This window comes from Anopheles nili, chromosome 2, assembly GCF_943737925.1.
Source record: "Anopheles nili chromosome 2, idAnoNiliSN_F5_01, whole genome shotgun sequence".
Classification (NCBI taxonomy): Eukaryota; Metazoa; Arthropoda; class Insecta; order Diptera; family Culicidae; genus Anopheles; species Anopheles nili.
Window position 1 is genome coordinate 76,153,054 of NC_071291.1, and position 25,076 is coordinate 76,178,129.

The 25,076-nt window shown below is 48.9% G+C and overlaps 1 protein-coding gene across 1 annotated transcript; it reads left to right on the plus strand.

Moving 5' to 3' along the window:
* Positions 1–222: 222 nt before the first annotated feature.
* LOC128730178 (protein krueppel) lies at positions 223–4,369 on the plus strand. Its single transcript, XM_053823209.1, has 2 exons — positions 223–262; positions 2,709–4,369. The coding sequence occupies exons 1-2, from the start codon at positions 223–225 to the stop codon at positions 4,367–4,369; spliced, it is 1,701 nt and encodes a 566-aa protein (XP_053679184.1).
* Positions 4,370–25,076: the final 20,707 nt, after the last annotated feature.

The window sequence follows — 25,076 nt, forward strand, 5'->3', positions numbered from 1 at the left end:
GCAAGTGGGTGGATGTACTTGTGAGTGTATGTGGGCGACCGAATCAGCATAAAGGACGGTCAATCTCTTTCCCCCCAAAAAACCACCCTTCCACGAAAGGACATCGCGCGGTTGACGCGGTTTGTGTGTGTGTGTGGGTTTGTGGTTGGTGCAACACCGGCACACGGCTCAAACACGCCGGCAACGACCCCGTACGGAACGCCACGAGTGACAGAGGCAGTGATGGCTTTGTCGCTTTTGCAGGACGCTCAAACAGCAAGAGGTAGGTGGAAATTAACACGAGACACATCAACCGGGTGTCTTGGTGGGAGAATACTTTTTTTTAATTGAATCAATTAAACTAACATCTCTCGGACGGGCGTGAAATGAAAGTGAAGACGGGTCTCAATCTCTCGTTCTCTCGGAGGTCGGTTCCATATCACGGAGCTCGCAAGGTCTCTCTCTCTATCTCTCTCGCTATGTACAGCATAAAGCGCGCGCGTAAGGCCACGAATCCTTCGGCGTTAGCTTTCGCTTTTCATTCACCTTCCCGGGGCGCATCCTAGAGCGGAGGTTGTCTCCTTTTTTTAAACTCCCCGTCGTGAGGCCGGCTGACAAGAAGGAAGGTCACCGGACACGAACGATCGAGAAGGCAAGGATAACGAAAATGGCCAGCTTTTTGTGGCCAATGCCGAGCAGACGCAAAAGAAGGTGTATTTAAATTATTTAACTGTTTTTTTTTTGTTCGCCTTCCCGTCCATCGAGAAGGACGACCTGAGACGATACCGAATGTTCTCGTAGTTGCCCTCGGTGGAGGTCATGCTGGTGGGATTTAATTAATTACTGGACGGGTTTCAAGCCGAACTCGACTCGTCCATTTCCTCACCAGTGAGGTGATTCTTTCTTCAGCCAAATTCTGGACGGTAGCGGTCGAATTTTAAAGATATTTCGCCGAGCGCACAAACACCGACGGCATTTCGCGCGCACATCTCGCTCGAATAAAATCTAATCAAGCACACCTCTCGAGGGAATGGGCGTGAATAAAAGAGTAAACACTACAAACACCCACAAACACGCGCAAAACAAACATTAAGTAATTTCACTTCCTGATCCTGAAACCGAGCAACAGCCCAAAAGGCAAACAAAACACGGCCCGTGGGCTGGCATGGTTGGAAAAAGTGGCCGCAAGCGAGGGAGGAAATGAATAACAGCCTGAGCGAAAAACGAACACCGAAAAAAAGTCCTTCTGCCCATTGCAAAGGGGTTGTTACCTCTCACCGTAGCAGAAGGACCTTGCCGGCCTTAATTGTGGGGGCCAATTTTGACGAATGAAAGCGAAACGCAAACAAACCCCAAACAATAAACACCGCAGCCCTTTGGTGAGCGAGAGCGAGAGTGAACACCCAGATAAATAAAGGATTAAATGCATGTTGTCCTTCGCGTATGGGAAAGAAGGAAAAAACGAGTGCTACTCCAACCGGAACCGCTAGCACCAACACACGGGAAAACGTGTCCCGATTCCGTTACAAGGAAAGGGGAAAATTGGGCTCATAGGTGGAGAAAAACATCTCCCCTTTGTATGATTCCCGCGAGAGCGCATACGAGGCGCCTGCTGTGATCATGCCGTCCTGCCACGTGTGTGTTGCTCCGAGCAACAGCGCTCGTGCCACCCTTTTTCCTGCATACACACACTCACACACGTGTGCTCCCCAGGAGTTTGAATGGAGAGAGGAGTGAAAAGGATCCTGGGAGGATGACGCGAAGGGTGGAAACCCATTCAATCCGTCTCGCCGCGGGCCCGACGTAGACGATGACGACAAGGACGACGGCGACGACGTCATCGAGCCGTGTCCTGACGGCAGTTGTCGGTGCAACCGGCAAAGAATGGTGGGGGTTTTGTTTTGCTGGCTGGCACACATGGCAGGGTTTCGCGCGCGATATCCTTTCGCAGTCTCGTGAACCCACACACACGGAACCGCGCCGGGTGTGTTCGTGGTATGCGAGTTGTTTTTCCGAAAGAGCGAGAGAGCGACGTGCGTTTTTGTTTGCCCGTCGGATGAAAGGATGTGTGCTTTTGTTGTAAGTTGCGCGTGTGTGCCGCGTGTTCTTGAGTTATTTTTTATTCTTTCACTCCGTTACGCGAACGATGCCGGCTTTCGCTTTCGTTTAGCCGGCATCTTGAGGAGGACGTCCGAGCGACTTGTTGGTTGGAGGCGCATTTTTCTTTCACTTTACGGAGTGGAGCAGACAAAAAAGCTCGTCCGCTAATGAGGGCGATTCCTTGCGGATAAATCAGATAGAAAAATAGTATTTAGACCTTTGAGAAAAAGGCTGCAGCTCCAGCTATATAACGTAGTCTTTGAATTGACGTATGGGCATGACATACTTGGATAACATTCCCCATCAAGATGATCTTTTTTCGCCATGAAAATTTCTCCATCAAATATACAATAGTTGGTATTTATTGTGAGATCACCTTCCGACGGCTTACAGTGTTTTAGAGCTGAGCTGAGCCTTTAGAACTGACGTCCACCGAACATCTTCTCAAGAATGTTAAGTTTTTGTGCTTCTCTTGCCTCGCATTTTCCATCGGCTCAAACCGAATTTAAAAATCCAAAGCCGACGGATTTCGCTTGCTTGAGAGACACTCACTTGCAAATCTTTCAACCAACGTTTGTCACATTCACTGACCGAGTCCTTTCGCTTTGTTCTTGTTTCTTCTCTCGCAGGATTAGCCGCCGTCCGTACGTTGCAAGGCATGAACCGTGACGAAGAGCGCAGCCTGTCGGTATCACCACCCCTCACTGGCCAGCGCCAGCAGCACCATCTCGCCATGAACTTCCAGCACACACCCTCCCTTTACGGAGGCTTCCACCCAGCCACGGCCTCAGCCATGGGCATGCTAGCCCCGCAGCTTCTGGCCGCCAACCAAACAGCCGCTGCCGCCCTCATGGCCGCCGGCTTGCCCATGTCCCTACGGGCGTCTCTTGCCACTGGTCTCTTCCCGCCCCATGCCGCCCTTTTCGGTGCGTGGGCTCCTCCTACGCCCACCAGCAACAACAGCAGCCCACCACCACCCCAGAGCCCCATCTCACCTGCCCTCAGCCACAAGAGCTCCAAGTCGCTCAAGCTAAGCGCCGCCGCAGCAGCCAACAACAACAACAACAGCACCAACAACAACAACAACCACATCGTGTCGACAACCTCGGAAATCGTCCCGCAGTCGAAGAAACTCTCGAAGCGGAAGTTGCAGTCGTCCGCGCGGAAGGATACCGCCCATCACCACCTCCACCACTCACACCTGATGCGATCTCCAAGCCACCACCTCTCGATCCCTGTCGATCTGCCAGTCAGCCCAGGACCCATCTCACCGCCCACTTCCGGCTCATCGCCACAATCCAATGGTAGCGTGGAACTCCCGGCTACGATCACGACCACCTCGGCAAGCTCAGCAGCGGCAGCAGCGGCCAACTCGTCCTCATCCGCATCCTGTTCATCGGGGGCGTCGCGCGATCCTTCCCGCGACAAGGTGTTCACGTGCAAGATCTGCAGCCGTTCGTTCGGCTACAAGCACGTGCTGCAAAACCACGAGCGGACGCACACCGGCGAGAAGCCGTTCGAATGTCCGGAGTGTCACAAACGCTTCACGCGCGATCACCACCTCAAGACACACATGCGGCTGCATACGGGCGAAAAGCCGTACTCCTGCACGCACTGTGACCGGCAGTTCGTGCAAGTTGCCAACCTACGCCGACACTTGCGCGTGCACACGGGCGAGAAGCCGTACGAGTGCGAGATGTGCGACCAAAAGTTCTCCGACTCGAACCAGCTGAAGGCGCACATGCTCAGCCACAGCGGCCAGAAGCCGTTCCACTGTGATAGGTGCAATTCGAGCTACCGTCGGCGGCACCATCTGCTGCATCACAAGTGCGGTCTACCGAGTCCGCCGACACCCGCCGTTAGTCCGGCGGCTTCTGCTGATCTTCATCTCCACCACTCCGACCACAAGTCCGTGTGTGGTGGATCCGATTCAAGCGATCTGTCGCTCGATGCACTCTCGAAGGCACCACCGTCCGCGTTGTTGCTGCACCAGAAGTTCCCAGGTCTAACATTGCCACTGGCCGCAGCATTTGGGCCACTTTCGGACACCTCCGGAGCTGAAACGGCGGCTATGGACCTTCGTCACAGCGCGAATCGATCACGTACACCTCAGCAGATCGCACACGTCAAGAGCGAACTGCCGGAGCAGACCGAACCTGAGGACCTCAGCATGCATTCGCCACGATCACCCGTGTCGATGGAGGAGCTGGATGAGCTGGATGATGCTGCAACACTTTACCTGAAGCAGCGGCAGCTCTTCCATCATCACCACCACGGGATGGAACTGTAAGCGAACGTCAGGACGACGACGCATTGGGGAGATGGGAAATAGGACGTGGTCACCTGTAAGCAAACCAAACAGAAACCTCAAGATGCCAACCACAACTACGATTACCACTTAGTGTGCTATTAACTATTAACTACTACTACTACTACTACTACTATCACTACTGATACTATGATGAGCGCGCGTGTGTCCTGCCGAAGGCTGTAAAGGCAGCCGGCACGCAACCCAGCTACACAGAGAGCTTCCCCCGGGTGTTCGTTTTTGGAAGAAGTAAAAACTGCCTGTATGTGGGTGTGGTGGTGCGTGTGTGTGCCAGCTAGAGAGAGAGAGGGGGGGGGGCGTGAGGGGGGAGAGATTGAGGACACTTTCCCGAGCCCCCTTATTTGTTTCCCGGTGTACATATACGTATGGAAGAAGGACGACGATGTACTCGTGTTCGAGCTCAATGTACAAAGTAATCTTAAACAAAAACAAAAGTTAAACTAATCGTCCTTCTCCCCTTTATCTTTCCTGCTCTCTCTCCCTCTCTCTCTCTCTTTCTCACACACTCATTTTGGGGTTAGCATTTAGCGGGGATTTTAGAACAGTCAGAAAAAAAGGCACCTTTGCTAAGGGTGCATGTCAGCCAGATAGTGCCATCAGAGCGGTGGATTTTAGGGTTATTTTGCAAGCTGCACACACTCACACACGCATGTACCCACGTACTGGCATTTACACATTAGTTTCGTTTCGGTCAAGCCGCGTCCCGGTTTTCCACCCCGTGGAACCGGATCCGGTCTTGTTTGGTATACAAGTTCCTCCTCAATAGCGAATGAAACGGAGAATGCAGCGAGCGCGAGCGCGGATAAGCGAAAGGAAGCGATGGCATCGCTTGATGTCCTGAACCTACCCCACCCTCTACCCCGTTATCCTTCCATCCTTTGCTCCATCCTACATCCGCGATCGCGAGGATCGATCTGGAATCGGGCTTTCGTTTCGGGCGAGATCTCAACGCGAAAGTGTGCGCGCGCACCAGGACGGCGATTGTTTTAGCATAGCGCGTATATATATATATATGTATAAGCCCTTCTTATTTTTTATGCCTCCTCACCCTTCGCTTGGCCACAATGGTTCCACCAGCCTCGGGCTGATTTGTTGGTTCGGTTTAGTTTTCAGTTAGCTCGTAAGCGCATACCTCTTTTTCCTCCCGCGTTCGGGTCAATCATTGTACGCCGATGGGGGGAGAAAAAGGACGCCCGTTTGCGCATCCTTTTTTTGAACTCTTTCTAAGCGTTAAGTCACACCAGCAGCAGTAAAATCAAAATTCGTTTCGTTTTAGTTCAAGGTTCGGTTCCCGGGTATTTGGTACGGGGGTCGTATATTAAGCTCGCGTTTAAGGCGCCGCCGTATGCGGCCTATTGGTGCGGTTATCTATTAATATTATTTTTCTTTATTTCGAAAATAAAACATATTTAAACGCCTTTTGGAAGAAAGTGCAAAATGAATGCAACAAGGAAAAAAACATACAGTCTCTTGTGTTACTTTTGTGTTTGTATACGTTCGTTTCTGTTCAGTGTCCGCCGGGTTTTATTATATTCGTTGCTTTCGGTTTCTTATTATTTTTGCATTGTTCCCTTTTTTTTGCGAAGCGTTGAAGAGCTCCGGAAGAGGCCGATATCAACAGCTGGCAGAGCCAAAGAATTCCATTCCTGAAAATTCTCCCCTCGGGTCAATCACGCACAAGGAGCCTGGCTCCGGAATCCGGGAGTTCATGCATGTTTCCTATTCCTGGGGAAATTCCTGCACCGGATACCGTGACTGGACATTATAAAAAAGGAAAAAAAGGTGGTCCCCATGCTCGCCCGGGGAAAAAAAGCCTTCTACCCCGGTGAGAGGCTTGAATTCCGCTGCCCAGTGGTCGGGGCAAGATTAAGGACATGTTTTACATGCGCCGGGGAAGAAAGGGTCTACCAGCCACATCCTTCCCACGACCGGAAAAGGGGCAGCGATAAATCCGTCTCCCCTTCCACGACCACTCATACGGTGGCAATCCCTAAAGCCCATCGAGCCGTGATTTTCATTCAATAAAATAACAATTTGCCATGAATCGGGTCAGGGTGCGAAAAGGGTTGTCTAGGGCGGCGGTTTGGATGGAGAAAGGGCTGCGGATTCACTCCTGACCGAGCTCGACCTCGGCCCTTCGTCTGCTTGAAGGGGATTGTTGATTTCTTGATAAGGGTGTGAATTAGGACCGGAAGGCGTAATTTACACTTACCCTTTCGCACCGAGCCTGACACATGGCGGATGGGGGCACATTTTCGCAATTAGACTGACCGTGACACAGCATCCCTTGGCATCGCCAGAGGAAACTGAGCGAAAAAACCCGTCTCGTGGGTTACCGGGTGTTGCTGGAACGGATTGATAAAGGATAACAGGATACTGTTGTGAGGAAAAGGTTTGCTTCGGAAAGATCCCGATGTCCAGTGATGAGTCCTTCTCAGAGACGGTGTGAAAGCTTGCCATTTTTTTTGAGGAATCAGTTTTGAGGAAGCGAATCTGCATGCTGATCTGTTTGCCGTTTCGGATGGCGAGAGCGACCAGTTTGCCAAAACCTCTTCGGCCCAAGGCCGTGACCGTGGGCAACCAAGCAGCCCCGAAGTCCTTCGCCATCGACCAAACGCTACCCAAAAGGCATTCGCTCCAATTGTGACCATAAATATCGACAAAATAAACCATAAAGCATTCCCCGGGAATGGCTTGGGTTCTGCTCGACAGAGCGATGGCTGCCAAATGAATTTTACAACCCAAACCCCTGCCTTTTCCCCCTGCGGTGTGGCAGTGTCCTTGAGGCCCCGCACTTCCTCCCTGTCCCAGCACGGTGCCGCCCGCATCCCTTAGTGTAAATAATTACATGCATTTAAACTGGACCGAGCCGACCGATCCCGGTCCCATTTGGTGACGGTTTTGGCTTCGGTGCTCATGCAACCGCTTTGTGTCAGGTAGGCCGCATCCCGGCAGGATTCGGGAAGCGGGAGGACTCAGTTTCAGTTCAGTTTCCTCTCCTGGGCAATCGACGATCGAGGCACGATCGCGACAACGATCGACAAGATGTACATATACGGTAGTTCTGCAGGAAAATAATTCTCTCTACAGTCGGTGTCAAGCTATTTTAGTCGAAAATGGTACAAGTTAAGCTAGATGTTTGTCGCCATCGATCGACATAACTGTTAATGTTAATATGCTCTAAACCCATCACTTAGATAATCTAAACCGTAACAATGCCAAACCCGTGTCGATGCAGGCGCAACCCACTAAAAGTAATGCGACAAACGGGACATATGTGCAATCGGAAAACTGAACCCTGCCCGTTAGTTGATGTAAATGAAGGAGGAAAGTACGGTGCGTTCGTCCCAGTATAAGTTGTTGTTAAATTAATTCAATATTTAGATGGAACAGGAGAGAACGATTCCGTTGCGTGTGTCGTTTGGTTTCTCGAAGTAATGTAGAAAACGAAAACAGATTGTAATTTCCCATCCCTTGGTGGAAAGAGGAAATACAAATACAGACGCTGGAAGGAGAAATGTTCTCAGATACCTAGATATAAATGTGAATGTCTCGTAACGAATAGATGTTGGTTAGAAATGTTCTTAACACGGAAGGCTCAATCGAAACCAGACCTGTTACCCAGACCTATCCGGCTACAAGGTTCCGCCCAAGGACGACTACAAAACTGCAAAGAAAAAAGCACTCACACTTGAAACGAAAACTATTAAACTCTTGAACAACCATAGTACAAATTTTTGCTCTAGCATCTCGAGATGAATGATCGGGAAAATGGAAGACGGAAGCGATCACCCGCGAGTCACTGTATTGTAAGCCAATTAAACATACCATTGAACTTATGCAACTGACGAAGTAATTGCAACTACCTCATGGCGAAGAAACCACAAACCAAACCAAACCAAATGTGTACGAAACTATGCGTAAAGGATGTTTTGGGGAGATCATAACTGCGAGATTAAATGAATTTAAAATGAAGAACGAAATAAAAGTATTCTATAACACATACACCAACCAAAGCGCAGTGAGTGCAAAACGCAAGAGCAAAAAGCGAAAGAAAGAAAGCACAAAATATTGCAGAATGGTTTTATTGAGCTCGAAAAATCAATAGCAGCGGTACGGGCATACTAAATTAGATGAAATAGAAAGCAACAAACGTAACAGTGGCCCTAACGAAGGGCCGTAAAGGGAGCAGAAAGCGATCCCTTTCTACCTGGTCGCCGACGCACTATGCAACGTGCATCGTGAAAGTAAAGCAATGCAGGACGCAAAACTGTCTCCTGACAGTACTTGTGGGAGGAGGGCTTTAGTCGACGAATCTGCAATCGAGCATTAGAGCGATGCGTTTCAAAGCTACCGATGTTCGTAATCAAGGGTTCCATCATTACGATTCATCTCCTTGCTGCGAGCGAGGAACTCCGAACGAAGGCGTATGCAAATACGCGTAAAAGGATGAAAATGCGGGATAACTGGGAAACCCTATCGAAGGACGCCCGAAAGAGACGGCGAGAGTCGTTAAATGAGTAGGATTAAAATGGAAATCCAAGCAACCAAACTCACGCGTGCGAGTGAGAGTGAGTGAAAAACGGGAAGTAAAAAAATGCGCGCACATGGCGCGCTCGTACCGTTTTCCACCAGTCAGCCACCAGCGAGCGAGCCAGCCCGAGTGGCAGCCATTTAATTTTAATGACTGCTCACGCACACCACCGCGTACCTGGCGCGTTTGTGCTTGCTCCGTAAGGCTTCGTCATCATCCCTTTTTCCGTAGCGCTTTGATGTGGCTTTGTTTTCCGGCTGCGCCACGGTGGTGCGCCTGTGTGTAGGGTACCGAGGCGCTCCTTTGTTTACGCGTTTCGCCCTCTTCATTAGTGTTTGAACCGCGCACACCTACACTCACACAGCGTGGAAGGATTCGGGCTCCCCGGAAGCAAGCAGATGGCGCAACCAACTCATCCTAGCAACCCGTGAGCCCGCGCGAGCCAAGTGAAAGTGAGAGTGAACGGGTGAGCGAACGAGACGAGATGAGATGAGCGCGCTGTTAATGAGATTAATGTTAGGGGGTTGATGTTGTCGCTCTCTCTCTTTCTCTCTTTCTTTTCCATTTTCTTTCTCGCTCTCCTGCTCTAGCAGCTAGGTGTGAGGGGTTTTCTTCCGCTTGATTTTCACCCACCCTCAATCCACGCTGCTGCGAAGTGCCCGTTGATTATCCTGTCTGGTTATGCTGCGTTCGCGCGTTCTTCGCGCCTCGCGAATGTCCTTCGGCAACAACAAAAAACACCGTCCCGCCCGTCGTGTTTAAAGCGCGCCTTGTTTCCCCCCATGTTGCAGAGCAGCGGTTTTATTTTATTTCCGCACTCTGCAACCGGTTGTTGTACATAAAGCGGCTCGCAAGGACGAACGGAAAACAATAACAGGACGCTGGCAAGAGAGCGGGCGTCGTGCGTCACCATCACCATCGGCGGCAGGATCTCCGCCAAGCAAGCCAACGGCCGTGTGCTCCACGCATACAGTGACGGAATTTATCAATTTCGCGCTGGCCAACGGCACAGCGAAGGAATTAAAATTGGGCAATCTGTTTCGGCTCGGATCGGATTTTTTCTCTTCCCGCTAGTGTTGGTGCCTTTCTTCTTCTACATTTCAAACATTCACCTTCTTGTTCACTTGCTCGCACACTCTCTTTTTCTCTTTCTCTCTCGCTCTCCCTTTTTCCTGGCGAGTTTTTCAGCTAATGAAAAGTAAATACACCCCTTTTTCCACTTGGCGCACCGCACCCGGCACATGGCTCAATTCCGCGGATATTCGGTGGTAATAAAACCGCTACAAACGACGGCCCGTGGGGCCATTACACCGACACACACAGCTACACCCTATCTTAGGGGATGCAAAAAAAAGCGTACATAAAAAGGATCCGGCGAGCGAGGCTGCGAAAGTGTTGTCTACCCACCGTTGCCGTTACTACTACTCTCGCAATTACTGCGCTTCGTCCTTGCGCCCGAAGTTTGAGATGTAAATGAGATGAAAACTCTTTCCCTCTCGTACCACTCCATTCCACCCACCCACCCGCGCACCTCCCAAGGGAGCACGTCGGGGGTGGTGGATTTCGTCGACCATCTTTCTTTTCCATTTTCAGCGCCCCTTTTTTTGTGTGTGCGCCCTTCTCCTCCTGCGTATCCTTTTGATTTTCCAACCGTTCCTGCTGCCTTGTACCCCCTCCCAACTCTAGCCCGATGTGGCGCAGTGTGCGTCTTAAGTCGTTCGTCCTTCTTGCTCCTTGCTCCGGTCCGGAGATGGAAACGGAATTAAGATAGGTTTACGTTTTTTTTTTCCTTTGCTTCCTTCGTTCACTCGCCACCTTCCCTCAGCACACCTTCCCTCATTATGCCTGCTGCAAACCTTGTTTCTTCATCCTGTTCAGCGCCCACCACCATCAGCAAGCAGCAACCCTCCATCCACGGTGTCATTGAAACTCGCGTTTTGCCTTCTCTGATGTTCCGGGAGCTCCTTGAGCTCGGAGCAGGAGCAAGAGTGATGGAAGAGCGTATTCAAATTTTTTCATCCCCTTTCTCGGGAAGGCTGTTTTTTCGGGTTCTCCCCACGGCCCCGCTCGATGGCTTCCCGGCTGTCCTAGGCCCGGGCTTCTAGCTTCGTTGCTACTCCTTTGCTTGCGTAGCGGAACGGCACCGGTGGGAGACACGGTGCGGGCTCTAAGAGGGAATCACTAGAAATTACACTCATTAAAACCCTGGGCATGGCGTAGGCCGGAGACGCTAGCTGCGCCAAAACGACGATACCCGAACAAAGTAGCGGATCCCAACGCCCGTGCTAATGCGGCTTTGCCTGCCACCGTGGATGGAAAGGCGTTTCAGCTGCACGGGAGAAGCTACCGCGGAAAAAGACGCTCCCGAAAAGCCCGAATCCGTGCGCGGAAATCGATCGCCGTGGAAACGCAACGCCGTAACGTAACGGGTAAAGCCGCCATTAAATGAGAACCCTTCGTGAGGGATAATCCTCCGGGGGTGGGATGGGCGTGGGCACGCGGATATTCAATCGCAAACGCAAAAACGTGCCACTTTGTGCGAAGCGTGGCACCGCAGGTGGCAGGTGAAAATTAATCAAATAACCCAACCGGAAGCTGGGTGAGATTAATGCACGACTCGGCGAGTCGCAGTCGTTTGGTGTGTGTATGTGTGTGTGGAGTCGTAACGAAATTAAACGACGCATCAACTCCCGAAAGAGCAGCTTTAGGACACCAATTTGCTCACGCTAGTGATCGTTAGTTCGGTTGATAACGGAAAGCTTATCGCAAACCGCATATGGGCTATCAATGGCGCTGTCTGAAATCGTTTAAAACACCCAACTCAACACATCAACGGCACGCCATTCACCTTCAGATGATCTTGCCCAGCCAAGCCACCCAGAAACGGGGAATTTTCGACCATTTTACTACCTCCAGCTCGGGCTATGCTGGGTGCTGCGACCGGAAACTGCGTGGCCGTGGGCGCCGAAACCTAATCACGCATTCACGTGGAAGCATTAAAAATTTAAATTAAAGAAGTGCGAGGGTTTCCATCGGCGCACATTACGGGCGCCGACGCGTGTCCCGGTGTCCCGATGGCACTAAAAAACTTCCCAAAATTACCGCCAACGACGTCTATCCCGGAGAAGACTGCCGATTGACGACGACAACGACGACGACCATGATGATGATGATGGCGATGGTGTCCTGGCGCATCCTGACGCCAAAGGCGCACCAGGATTTTACAGTTCCCCCTTGTATTTTTCTCGTGCTTGTACGTTTGCTTTAGCTTACCATAATTGGGAGCTGTCATGGAAGCACGGTTGTGTCGCGGGAACCCACCGAAAGGGATGAACGAGAGCAACCCACTCTGGAACATCCTGAGAAAGGGAGAGGTCGAGCAGGGAAGGCCACATTTTATATCCCTTTTTTCGCCCGCAGGAAGCACATCCCACGTTCCACGGTTGCATCACGTGCCACGGCGACCCAGTTCCATTAGCATCTTCGGTTCCCGAGCCGCGGGGCGAGAATAAAAAAATAGAATTGAGCGAGATAAAAGGGGAAAACCCGCTGCCTTGCCTCCTTTCTCTTTCTTTTAATTCGTCTTATCGCGTTTCATTTTTATTAGAATTTTAATGTAGCCCAACATAAATTAAGGATAACAAAACCGGCGAGCGAACCCACTCCTCAGGCTCCGGTGCGCCGATTATGTACTGAAAAGTTAAACCTTCCTCTCCCGGGGTTCCCGAAAACCCCCCGCGCACAGCACATAGGGCGGAGAGGGCGGCCAATTGGAGCACCCACGCATACCGACGCATACCATCCTTCGGCGTCGATGGCAGGCCCAGCGAAGGATGGCTTTTAACTCCGGTTAAAAAAGCAAAGTACATAAGCCTTCTCGAGGGAGAGGGAAGGAGCAGAAATGGCGCAAGCGAGGGGAACTTAAAAATAAATGCAGAAGAGGTGAGCGCGGACAAGCGGTACCCGAAAAAAAGGGGAAAGGACAAAGCATTACAGCCCATCAAGGACGCGCTGGGAAATATTTTTGCGTGTTGCGCCGCCAAAAGCGTATTGGAGCTGATGAGAAAGGATCCGATTCTTTGGAGGCTCCTATCGCTTCAGATGGGACCGTGTTCAGTGAAGATTGATTTATAAAAATTTATTTAAATTAAAATCTCTACGCTATGCACTATAATAAGGATGCGATAAATTAAAACAAAATTTTATCTCGGACGTACAAAAGAAGAAAAATTATTTCACTTTCTGGGTCCTCGCAAAAGGATGTTAATATTTCCCTCGTCGGAAGCCTCGTGCTCGCCGTCCTATTCAAGGACTTTCGCGCCCCCTGTCCAGTGGTCCCGTTGGTCCAGCTATGCGCCTCCTTCAGCCCCGTTAACATTAACCGGAGCCGAAATTCCAAAACGTTAAAAACATAACCATGGCACGTAAAAAAACCTGGGGTGTGCTTGTGTGCGTACCGGCGGCCGGTAGTAAAAATGGAAGCGAAACAAATGCCCGAACTCGCCTCGTGGAGCCTCACGCAAAAAATAAAACATGCCCAAACGGCAACGGCAGCAACCCCTTATTTCTTAACAGTTTCGCTTTTCCCTCGGTTCGCGTGCGCTTTTCTCGCCACCCCGTGCTCCTCCGCCCGCTGCTATGTATCCTTTTTTGGGCAGCGCGTTTTTCGTCCTGTCACTGTTGGCTTCTTTTCGCGCCGTTCGCTTTCATCTTTGCCTCCGCTTCCGGGGGAGGCCACGTTTGAGTGCGCAGCATCCGCGAAAATGAAAGCGAGTGACTGAAATTAAAAACGGCTTCGGGAGATGGCGGTTGCCCTTCCGCTCCCGAGCCCGGGGGTGTCCTGCGCGAGAGGGAAAAAGGGTATGCAAATGAGGCAAGCGCACGGACGCGAAAGGGATGTCGGCCGCGTTTTGTGTTCGCATTTTTATTCCTTCGTTTTTTCCCTCCTGAGTGGGTGGTGTTAGCAACCGAGTTGGACTGAGGGTGTTTCGCGGTACAACGCGGAGTGCCTTTTAGGCCTACCCACGCACTGACCCGGACGAAAATTTCACCACCATCGAAAAGGGACTCTCTCGCTTCCTCACAGGACCCACAGCAGGCCTTGGAATAATTTCATTAAACAGGGCAACTGGGTTCTGCGTTGTTGTTTTTTTTCGTTTCATTTCTGCTTTTCCCCAGCCTACTCAACCGTGCGAGAACTTTTCGACGCACCTATATTTTGTGTTATTTTTCAAAAACCCTCGAACCGCGTGAACCGCGTTCGGAAGTATGCTGGCCATTTCCGTTTCCTATCGCCCGGTCGTGGCCTGACCACTTTCCATCATTCCGCACCTTCCAACTGCCCTTGGCGCCACAAAACGAAAACAACTCTCGGAAACCAATTTCGTGTTTTCATTGCTTTTTATTGCTCTCTCAGAATTGGTGTGAATCTTTGCATTCGTTTCCGTGGCTCGGGTTTTTTATACTGCTCGTCATCCTTCGCGTTCTGCTCGAGGACAACAAGTGAAGTGGAGACTCCTGCTTGATGGAGCAAGAAACCATTGGAACGGGCCAGCGTTACGCATGTTACGACAGCTTCGCATGCAACAGCGTCATTAAATCGAAGAAGACAATCGAACGACCATTGCACTGCCAGTTCGCTATGGAATTCGCCTTTGCAGACTTCGACGGAGGGTTTTAAATAAAAAAACGCTCATCCTCCCATCAGTTGTTTGTCGTAAAACATAATTATATGCAACGGAGACGCTCGGAGAGATGAGAAATACATAACGCCCCTCGATGCTATCTCACTGCGGCTCCGATTCGAATGGAGTGTTATTGCTTCTGCTTACATGAAAACAACAATCCTGCCCAAAACCAAAAACCACTTGCTTTTATTCCTCGCGATTCGCTTGGTGGTCGGAGAGCAACATTTAGCGGTTTTAATCCATCCCATGGCCCTTCACTCTAAACCCACCCATCTCACGGCCATAATTTCGCATGCACGCACGTCATCCAAGGGGCAACCTGTTCCGGCGTTTGTGGTGGGCTGAGATCTTTCATTTTGTCTAAATAAACATCGATTTCTGCTGCCATTCCCCGTGTCAGAAGACGGCCATAAGCCTGCAAGCCTGCTCGCTTCCGGTGTGTGTCGTCTGGGATGCTTCCTGCTGTGCGAACTGGGGGCCGTGTGGGATACTTCTCCATCCTTTGCCGTCTGTTTCTGTCTAAGGGCTTTTACTTGTTCGCAAAAGATACGCGCCCTAGCAGTCGGTTCTTTTTTCTTCCTCTTTTCACTGTATGTGCTGTGCTGCGAGGGCGGACGTTTTTTTATTTAACAGGCAAAATTAATAACCATAAATCTTACTTTTGATACATTTCAGCGTTCGTCCCGCGGATCCCACCGGGGCCCGACTACTCCCCGCGGGTGTATGCAAAGTATCACCGACCGTTTGGCCCAACGTTTCGCAACCCCTTTGCCCAGAATTCAGCACACATCGGCGTGCTTGCGAGGACGTTTTTTCTTGCATTTTCCTTTCCAAGTCTTTTGAAATCGTTTAAACGTAAACGTAATCATTCTCGGTCGCGGTGAAGGCATGCACGGATGGTAACAGCTTGGAGTGTGTTTCGGCCGCCTCGCAGACGATCGTCATCTTGGCGTCATTTATACCCCTTTTTGATTCCACCCTGAAGGATAATGTACCCTCGATTCCGCAGGGACGCTTTAAGGTTTCGTTTGGCGCAGTTTCTCGCAGTAATAAATCAAACATTCTTATTTACTTTGCATATTACAACGCACACAAAACAATTCCAAACATTAGAAGATAAATAAAGTTGTTTAAAAAAGATAATACACTGCGTACGTATTCAGGTAGGTGTGGAATTTATACTTTCAATGCCTAACGGCACTCATACGAAATGTGCTTCCTTTAAACTTCATTCCATGCGACCAAAAAAAGAGCTGGTTTGATTTTAAACCGCATGGGATTATGTTTTTTTTACAAAATCTTCACCTTTTTAATCCTTCACATCCTGGGTGTGTTGAGCAACATCCTTTTTTGTATATCACATAAAGACCCGTTACAGATATCCCGCTAGCTCGGGTGCACACAGAAGGATTAATATTACACCTTCCGATGGCTCGTTTTTGCTTTGCTGGAGCAGGCGTTTTTAAAGATGATCATTTTTTACAACGCCTAAGGATTTCCCTTCAAAAAGGGATGCAACAATCCCGTTCTTCCGACGGCGTTTTTTTTTCATTTCCCTCGGACGCACGTTGTCACAAAGGGAAAGCGAAAAAGGGATGTTTACATCACCTTTTCGCATTCATCATCAACATGTGTTCGGGGCAGCGAGAGGTTCGATAGGGACCCGAAAGGAGCGCGTTTGATTTGCGGTTGATTGATTGTCTATCAGGCGCTGCTGGAAACGGGCGCAACATGCTACAACCGAAGCCCGATGGATTTCTGGAACCTTACAACGAATGTCAGATTATGTGAAACACTATCACGCTCGAGGTCGAATTCGGAACGACGAACCAACCGGAAGGTAAGAAGAATCCTCCCAATGTATGGCAAAACGATTTTTTTGAGTATTTTTGTTATTAATTCATCCACAGCGCTAACGGTATTTGCAGACGAAACGATGGATGTAAATGATCGTAAACGCTCTATTGCATTAGATGTAATAATCATGCTCGCTCTCGCCATAATGTAAGCAGTTGTGCGCATATTGAGTCAATTAACACATACCGATTGCCCGAAAATCGTAAATTAAATAAACATACTCGTTGATGAAGCTGTCAAAAGAAAATAAAACTAACCCTTTCCGGGGGGTTCGGCGTGAACAAACATTTTACGTACCCCTAGTACCCGTAGCGTGGGTTGAACTATAATAAAAAGGGACCCGCAGCGGTGGAAACCTCGAATAATAAACCTAATCCTGACGCGTCGATAGCTTTGGCGCGTGTCTAACGTCTTGCAGCGTAAGGAAAAAATAGTTTATTCTTTGACGAACGAAATAAAAAACCTAGTGGTAAGCGCCATGCCAAGAAAAAATCTATTACATCCGTAAGTGAACCCACGGACACCTTTCGGAACCCGTTCCTGCCATCGAGAGACCCTTTCCAAGCGCGAAGAAGGGTGAACACGGGAGCGATTTCTCAAGATAGAAAAAAGACGGCTCGCCTTGTATCAAATGGAATTACACCGTCCCGGGGTAAAGGATGTCTTCCGGAGTGTAAATGAAGAAATAAAAAACTCGACGATCGCACGAAAAGGTCCCGACCATAAAACCGTGACGCACTCGTCGAGAAGGGGTTCTTCGGGATCTCGAACCAGAAGGGGAAACATAATATCTTTGTAAAGCATGCGCTTAAGTGGCTTTTAAGATGCGGTTATATACGACAGCATAATCAACCGGGTGAGCCTAACAACAATAAACATGACGCAAGGGCACGCGACAGAGTGCATCAAGGAGCCAGCAAGGAGAAGAGTTGCATCGGCGCTAAGGCGAACCCCTTACCCGGCGTGTCTTGGCCTTGGGCACGTGACGCCTGAGGCCACGATCGGGTGATCGTTCGGGTGGCGTGAACGTGATCTCATGAAACCCCGTTGAACCCTTCGCACCCCAACAGATGTAAGGAGTCGGAAACCCACCCCAGCGCTCAAGGAGTGCGTGATTTGTTGCCCCTTTTTGGTTTTCCCGGGACCCTTTCGGGCCTACCGGGAGAAAGATTTACATCACACGGTGCAGCACCGGCGGAGTAAGTGATGCCGTTAATTTTCCGGCACGAGACTTCGTGGAATGGCGTCGTAGGGGGTGAAGGCAATTTCTCATTCCAGCGTGCTGCGGTTAATTAGACGTCACCGAAGTTGAGCGTTTCCAGTCAACGGTGGTTCGGTAGTGCATCTGGTTACTTCGATCGTACAGAGCCGGTGGGGTCTGTCAGCGTCGTGTGCAGATCGTGTCGTGACAGTTAGTCACTGTCAATACGGCTTGTTGGAACATTGTTTGTGTCTTGTTGTCAGTCTTTCCAAATAGATCGTAATGTAACGGTCTCTGGCTGGGGACGGGATGGTTGGAAGACTGATTTTCGATCATGAAAGAGGGAATCCTACGCTGTCAGCTTCATCTGCCCACCCAGGACGCCGATTCTCGGCAAAAAGCCTGTTGCTAATTTTTGAAAGGATTAAGCCTGTTAATCCTATTCTCGCATGGTTTGAAATTAACCCCGTTCGAAGATGAGCGGCGTACCTGCGTCGGTTTGCAGGACACCGTAGCCGCTTTCAGCACTCACACATTGTATAAGCGAATGATTGAAAAAGAACGCTAATAATTACTCTTTTAAGATGCACTCTAATGATTATTCTGGTAGCGATACAACTGCACCTAACGGTGTGTCTGCACGCCGTATGACGTGGTGTTGGGTACGCAAAGGAAACACAACACTCAGGAAGAGGCTGTCTGAAGTGAATTTTCGGCTTGCATTCTGTGAACCGTCTGATCCTTGTGTGCGCTTTTCTTTTCTTTTTTCTTTTTTCTATTGCCATTCCATTATTCCAGAGTGATTTTTTTAGAGCCGCATGCAGGTAGAAATAAGAGACGTATGCGTTTCGGCTCACTCCAATACGTTAAGTAAAGTAATCCAAAAATTCCTGTCCATTTTTTTTTGCATTTAAACATGAATCAAACTCTGCTATGCGTTATTAACACCTGTCCCTAGCTGAAGGTGCTTCTGTCTAGGACTAAGAAGCTTTGCAAAGCACGAACCCTATTCTAACGGGATATGTTTTTATTCTCGTTTAGTTTGCTTCATACATGTGCTTTACATTCAGTCAGAATGGCACAAAAAATATCATCAGAATGCATTTGCTCGTCAAGCTTATGCTTAGTTGGGATGAATTTGTTAAAACGAAGAAAGATCGTAACACTCCGTGAATCCCTTGATTGGTATAAATCTTAATACAAAACAAAAGACCACAAGGGCGCGAATAACACCAGGCACCGAGTAATGCCGGCCCTCGTTCGCTAATGGACTCCTAATGGACAGCCATAAAGTGGCCACTGACAAGCACGAAGCGTTTCGGTATCTCCACGTCACCACCGATCAGACTCTGCCAGGGTGCACCGCATTACGAGCGGCGTTATTTCGTCCTGACGAAACCCGCCCCAAGCTGACGTTTAAATCGTGGACAAAACCCAGAAGCAGATAACCGTGAGGTGCACGGGTGCCTTAGCTTACCCGTCGAGACGTTTATCGTCAGCTTTCACGTGCTTTGCTCGTGTCATCTTCACCTGGGGAAAACCAAACAACACCTTACCACATCGGATAACATTCGTTTTTACAACCCATCTGAGTGGTGTCGTTATTTGGGCGAAACTTTTTCCTTCTCCACCGGCGTCGATGCAAATCGTTCCGGTTGGCCGTTTCGGCTCGTCCTAAAACGAGTTGCATGCCGCCTTAACTCTTCCGAACGACCATTCGGGGACGCACCTGATGACGTCCTTTCGCCGCCCTGTAGGAGATGGGCCTCCCAACCGACGGTATCAATCGAATGGTACAATAGCCACCAATCCATAAGTTATTGCTGCTCAATTGCGGCCAATCCTCCGGGGGTGAGGATGCTGCGTGTATCCTCACACACGGAATGGGATGGGAAACGAGAAGCTAACGAACCTGGCTGAGGCTCGCGAGAACGCTTGGGAGATTTTGCTTCCTTTCGAATGCGTGCGGCTTGTTTTGCCACCACAACCCATGGTCGATCATAATCGTAACCAAATACAGACGTTTTCATGTGAGCATATAACAGGGTTCTATCCTCCTACGAGCAGGAACATTACTAGTAGACTTCTGTGATCGAACTGCTCCTTATAGTCACACACGTTCACTTAAACAGAAATATTTGTAATTTATTAATTCAAGAAATCAATGTTGAGCAACATGTAGAAGCATTTAGAACCACACCGTAAGCTTCAATTTCCTCCTAACGGGTCTCATCTCTCCGCATGCAAGTAGTACGACGTTCATATGCTTTCCTGCTTCCAAGGTTTTCTTGCATTCCTCCCCCGACAGTAATGGGCCGGCTCACATAAGCATCTTTAACACATCATTACGGCAACACCCTCAACATCAATTCAAATAAAGCCACCGAGCGCAAGGGGCGAACGTTCGGCCTCTGCTCTGGCTCGCGAGACACATCGCCTTCTCGCACGCGATAACGTATGGCGTCGCCGGAAACGGGAAACTCCTTCGCCACCCCCGAAGGGACCCCGGAATGGGGGGAAACTGCTCGAAATGGAAGAATAACCAAATTCGCTTTTCGCCCCTTTTCTTACCTTGCCGGCGAAGGCACGAGGAACGCGTCGCTCAAGCTTCGCCCATATCAGCATCAAATTTTACGATATCGCTATATAATTTCATCATGCTTGTTTTCCGCATGCGAGGATATGTGTTTTTGCCATTTCGGTAAGCGAAGCTCTCCCTTTTTGCATCATCCGCGCCCGAAACTAAATTTGACCACTTGAATAAACACACCGGGGTTAGGATTGATGATGTATGGTAGAGATTTCTTCTCCGTTGGCAGATGACGCTAAATGCAGTTTAGCGACAGAAAAAAATGTTTCGAAAACATCTTCTGTGCACGATGCAGCAGAGACGATGGTTCTTATTCTTCGCGTTTCAATTATCCTCTCTGCTTATCCTTTCATTTAAGGATTGCTTCCGGGTTTCTTTCACCACCGAATAGACACATGTTTGTTTCGTCCTTTTCATACGTCAGACAATTCCTTTGTTAGCCCTAATTGATCATCTTTTCTTCACCTGTACCGAGAATACCCTAGAATTTAGCCGATTTTGACAGCTGTCAATGATTACCGTGTCCTTTTTCTGCGGCTATTTATCAAGAGATACAAGAGTACATCTGCACTGTTGTAAAGTAACGGTTTTCTTCCTCATGTTTGTTACTGAAATTCTTTCAAATTACGTATTAATGGCCATATATATTTTACATACGACGCTAAAACAAAAAAATGAGAACTCCATCTTACAAATCATGCCACAATCGCTATCAGCTTACGGTTCCGGACTACAGAAAATCCCCAGCAGCTGCTCCGCTTAATTCGTTTTACCGTTGAGCCACGTTTATATAATTTCCTGCCGGGAAAACTTGCATTGAACGATAAAGTGGATAAAAAAACTGTTTGTAGTGTACAAAAAAATCAACACAAATGTCACGCACGTCGTCACAAATCTCCACTGAGGTCAATCCCTCTCCCAATGGGGTGAGCATGACTCCGGATGTCGCAAAAAACATGCTCCATATAGCATCGCCCTAGGGCTGGTTTAATGAACAAAAAATGCTGAACTACATAAAAAACGAAGCCAATCGGTTTTTTAAACCTGCCTTCACGCGCAGTGGGCATGGTGAAATTTTTTCCGTCGGTTCAAGCTCAAAAAGGGATACAAATGCTTCTCCTTCGTTCAACTGCACTTAATTAAGGCTAAAGCCAACCAAACTCGCTTCATCTGAGCTAACAAAAACGCAAAAAATGTATCCTCGAACGCATGAAAAAGTGTTTGTCGCCTTCCGTTTGCTTTTTTTCCTGTTTGATAATTCTTTTTCCATTGCTAATGTTGCGTTGGCAGGCTCCTCGCTGCGCTTAACTTCCAAGCTTTTCCTGATACAATTACACCAACGGAAGCGAATAAAAAACACTAAGTAAGGAAAAAATCATAAAATAAAAAACCCAACGTGCTGAATTGTAGGTTTTTTGAATAATAAAAAAAATAATCCCTAACCCCTTTAGGTTCACCCTTTCGAACGAAACGTGAGACTAAGCAAAGTAGGCGCTCGGCAAACGGGTTGAAAAACGCGACCCTCGTCGGTCCACGTGCCTAGAGGTTTTTTTCGTTCATACTTCAACGTATACCCTCGAAATAAATAAAAAAAACGTCACCCCTTTTAGCGGCGCAAGTTGACGACGGCAGAGCTGCATTCAGGGAGGAAAAAACAAGAAAATTTAGACTAACCCCTGACACACGGGGGGATTTTTTTGCGTCACGCATTTCCACCGGCCTACCACGATCATTCATCGTTCGCGCTTGGGAACCGTTAAAAGCCGTGGTTCTGTTCAAATTTGAAGAAAGATGGATTATAGAACGGAGCTCAGTAATCGAAATCATCCCCCAGAGTTTTTGGGGGTGTGTTTGCGTTGTAAAATGCATCCGGAGACATGCCGTATCGCCAGGGAGTTTGTTTGCTAGGTGGACTTGAAAAGGAAAGGATAAAATATCGTATAACCCCGCTCGTGTTTACCAGACTGAATGCACTTGCCGTAGAACACAAGAAGGATAAGGCTGCCGAAAACGAGCAATATTTGCGCAGCGTGGAATGGTATCGAATGAAGCGGGTTGATGTGGCAAAAATATGAGGCTGGAGCTCGTTTGTTTTGCAAGAATTTGACGGAATAACTTTCCAACAATAAAAAACAGAACGTCAGTTGCCGAAGAAAGCTTACACTTACAGATTCCAAAGATTTGTTTTGAACAACTGTTAATTAAAAGGTGCGACGAATCAGCATTCGAAGTTTTAGTTCGAATTACGTTCGTCGAAACAATTAAATATAAACACGGGCATCTTTCTGCCATCACTACCACACTTTCGCGACGAAATCAGTACTAGAATTTTCTCGCAACCCTGAGCATCTCTTCGGATCCGTTGGTTGCGTTTTAATTAGCCATTTGTTTTCCCTGCCCGCCACCCAGTCACCCGGAAACTTTACGAAGCAGCCCCCAAAACCAAAGGCCAGCTAGAGGGCAGCCAGAAACGTCGAAACAAAACACTGTAAGAACCATCCAATCTGCCTAGAATCGTCAGTCTGCATGGCCAGAAGGGCAAGGAAACTTCTGGCCACCCCCATCACCAGGACGGGCAAGCTCCTAAGGGGTGCTGCTTTCATTTTGCTTCTGTTTTTTGTTGAACCATCATCCGACGCTAGCAATCGAATGGCGAACGCGAGTCAAAACAACGTAAACAGCCATGCCGAAGGTGAAATCCTCTCAAGTAGATGGTATTATTCCGAATCGAAACGAGGTGGGCGCAGGACGAAGGAAACAAACGTATCAGCGAATAAAATAAACCGGGCAAAGCTTTTTTCGCTGCTCTTGTTCGTTTTCCTTGGCTATGGCGGAGAGGGGGCTGAAAAATTCCTTTTAATTTTCCGCGATTTCATTTCAACTTTGTATTAAATGTCGGCAAACGCATGGCCGGCGGGTGATTCGGTTCGACCAAACGGTGCCAAGGGTGGGTGGAGCGACTTCTGAGAGATCGGAGTTAACTCCAGGTTTCTCGACCTTCGCCGGGAGTCCGGGAAAACAACTTCAATGGTTTTGGCCTGCTTCCCTCTGCCTCGGCCGCTTGAGAGGTGGAATTATAATGCTTTGCCTTTTTGGGGAGGAGCGCGTTTGGTTGGTTGTATCGAAATTTCACCTACCCATGGGCCATAACAAGATCGCTGGAAATGCGCTCGCGAATTGGCTTGCACTTGCGATTGCGCTTCGCTGCGGGGTGCTTTTTATTTGTGCTATTCTATTTTTTTTTGTTTCGATTGGCCTCACCTCCTGGCAGCAGCAACGGGTGACTTCCGGTGTCCGATTCCGGTGGCCACACCACCACCGGACCGAGCATTAAGGACCAGCGCACCAACACAAGCGCGTGGCAAAGTTAAATTACAAAAGTTTTTTAATAGCCAATCAAAGCCGGGTTCGATTTTCCTTTGAAATATTTTTATTCCCAACCCGTCCTGGGTGCGAAGGGGGCGCTAGCTGACTGTAGGAACTGGCGCCCTTCGTGTCTTTCCTGCCGGCTAGGACACGATTTTGTCGCCATCCACGTACACTTTGATATTTTTCACCGATCGGCTGGTTGCGTTCGCGCGTTTCGTTAGCTACTTCGAGAAAGAGAGAACACATCACACGGTGACAAATCTCGAATCGAAGGGCTAGTGGCGCCTCGGGGCAGCACCGAACCGGTTGCTGTCTCCAGCCTGTCCGATCCCCACGGGCGAAGACGGCTCACCGGAAATCGAAACGCCAGAAAAACAAACGATGCTGCAGGCGCAGTTGCTCCTAGCAACCGGTCGTTGCTGAGTTAGTTGGCAGGGAGCGAACGAATGCAAAACGAAAGCAACGAGACACTCTGAGCTGTCATATACTCGGGGCTAATTTGAAGCGGCTAGCGGCCTGATTTTTTTTTATCCTGTTTTAAACAGAAACAAATGCTTGATGGCCATCATTGCTTATTATATAAAAAGCTACTTAGAAAATGGTTCTATTGCTATTCAATCGGATAGTAATCTTTTCATAAAACCCCATGCTCTAGCATTGCACGTCGACCACTAACAAGTATGATGGAGACGCCCAGTCTTTTGTAGAAAATATATTACAAATATGGTGTTTGGTCGTGTCACATGAATTGCTAATTCTATATAACAGTACATTGAGCTGTACTCAAGTTGTTCTTGAAGATGGAAACTGCACGCAAACAGATACATCTTCATCCCTGCTTCAAAAGTATTCATATCGCTGCCTCGCCACTTACGAGTGTGCCATGCAAATTACCCTCCATATTTCCGTAGTGCATTAAAAATGTAATAAATCAAATCCACTTCTCCCCTCAACCCCATGAATCATCGAGAGGTTTATCTGCACTCCGTACGTACGTGAACGGAGCTCCGTCGCCAAACGCCGCCGAAAGCTCAACCCTTTTCAACTCTTACAAGAGCTCTCCGGATCGTAATCCGCTATCTGTCGCACCTTGCTTCACAGAAACTGTCACGAGCACGGATGCACGGGTGAAAAAAAAACACACAAAATCAGGTCTCACAAAAAACGAGGGTCAGACAGATGTGCATGAAACCCCTGACAGCCGACGGTCTCGGTAGCGACAGAGCATTGAGAAAAACTCGTTCTGAGAGTGGAAAAGGATGGCGAAAAAAACTCACAATCCTACCCCTTTCGATGTTGTTGCACATCCGTCTGCTTACGGTCATCCGAAGCGTGGCCGGGTTTTTTGTCCACCCAAGACTTCCTTCCGATGGTTTACGATTGTATGGGTTTTCATTTTTTTAATCAAATCCTTTCCCTCCAACCCATTC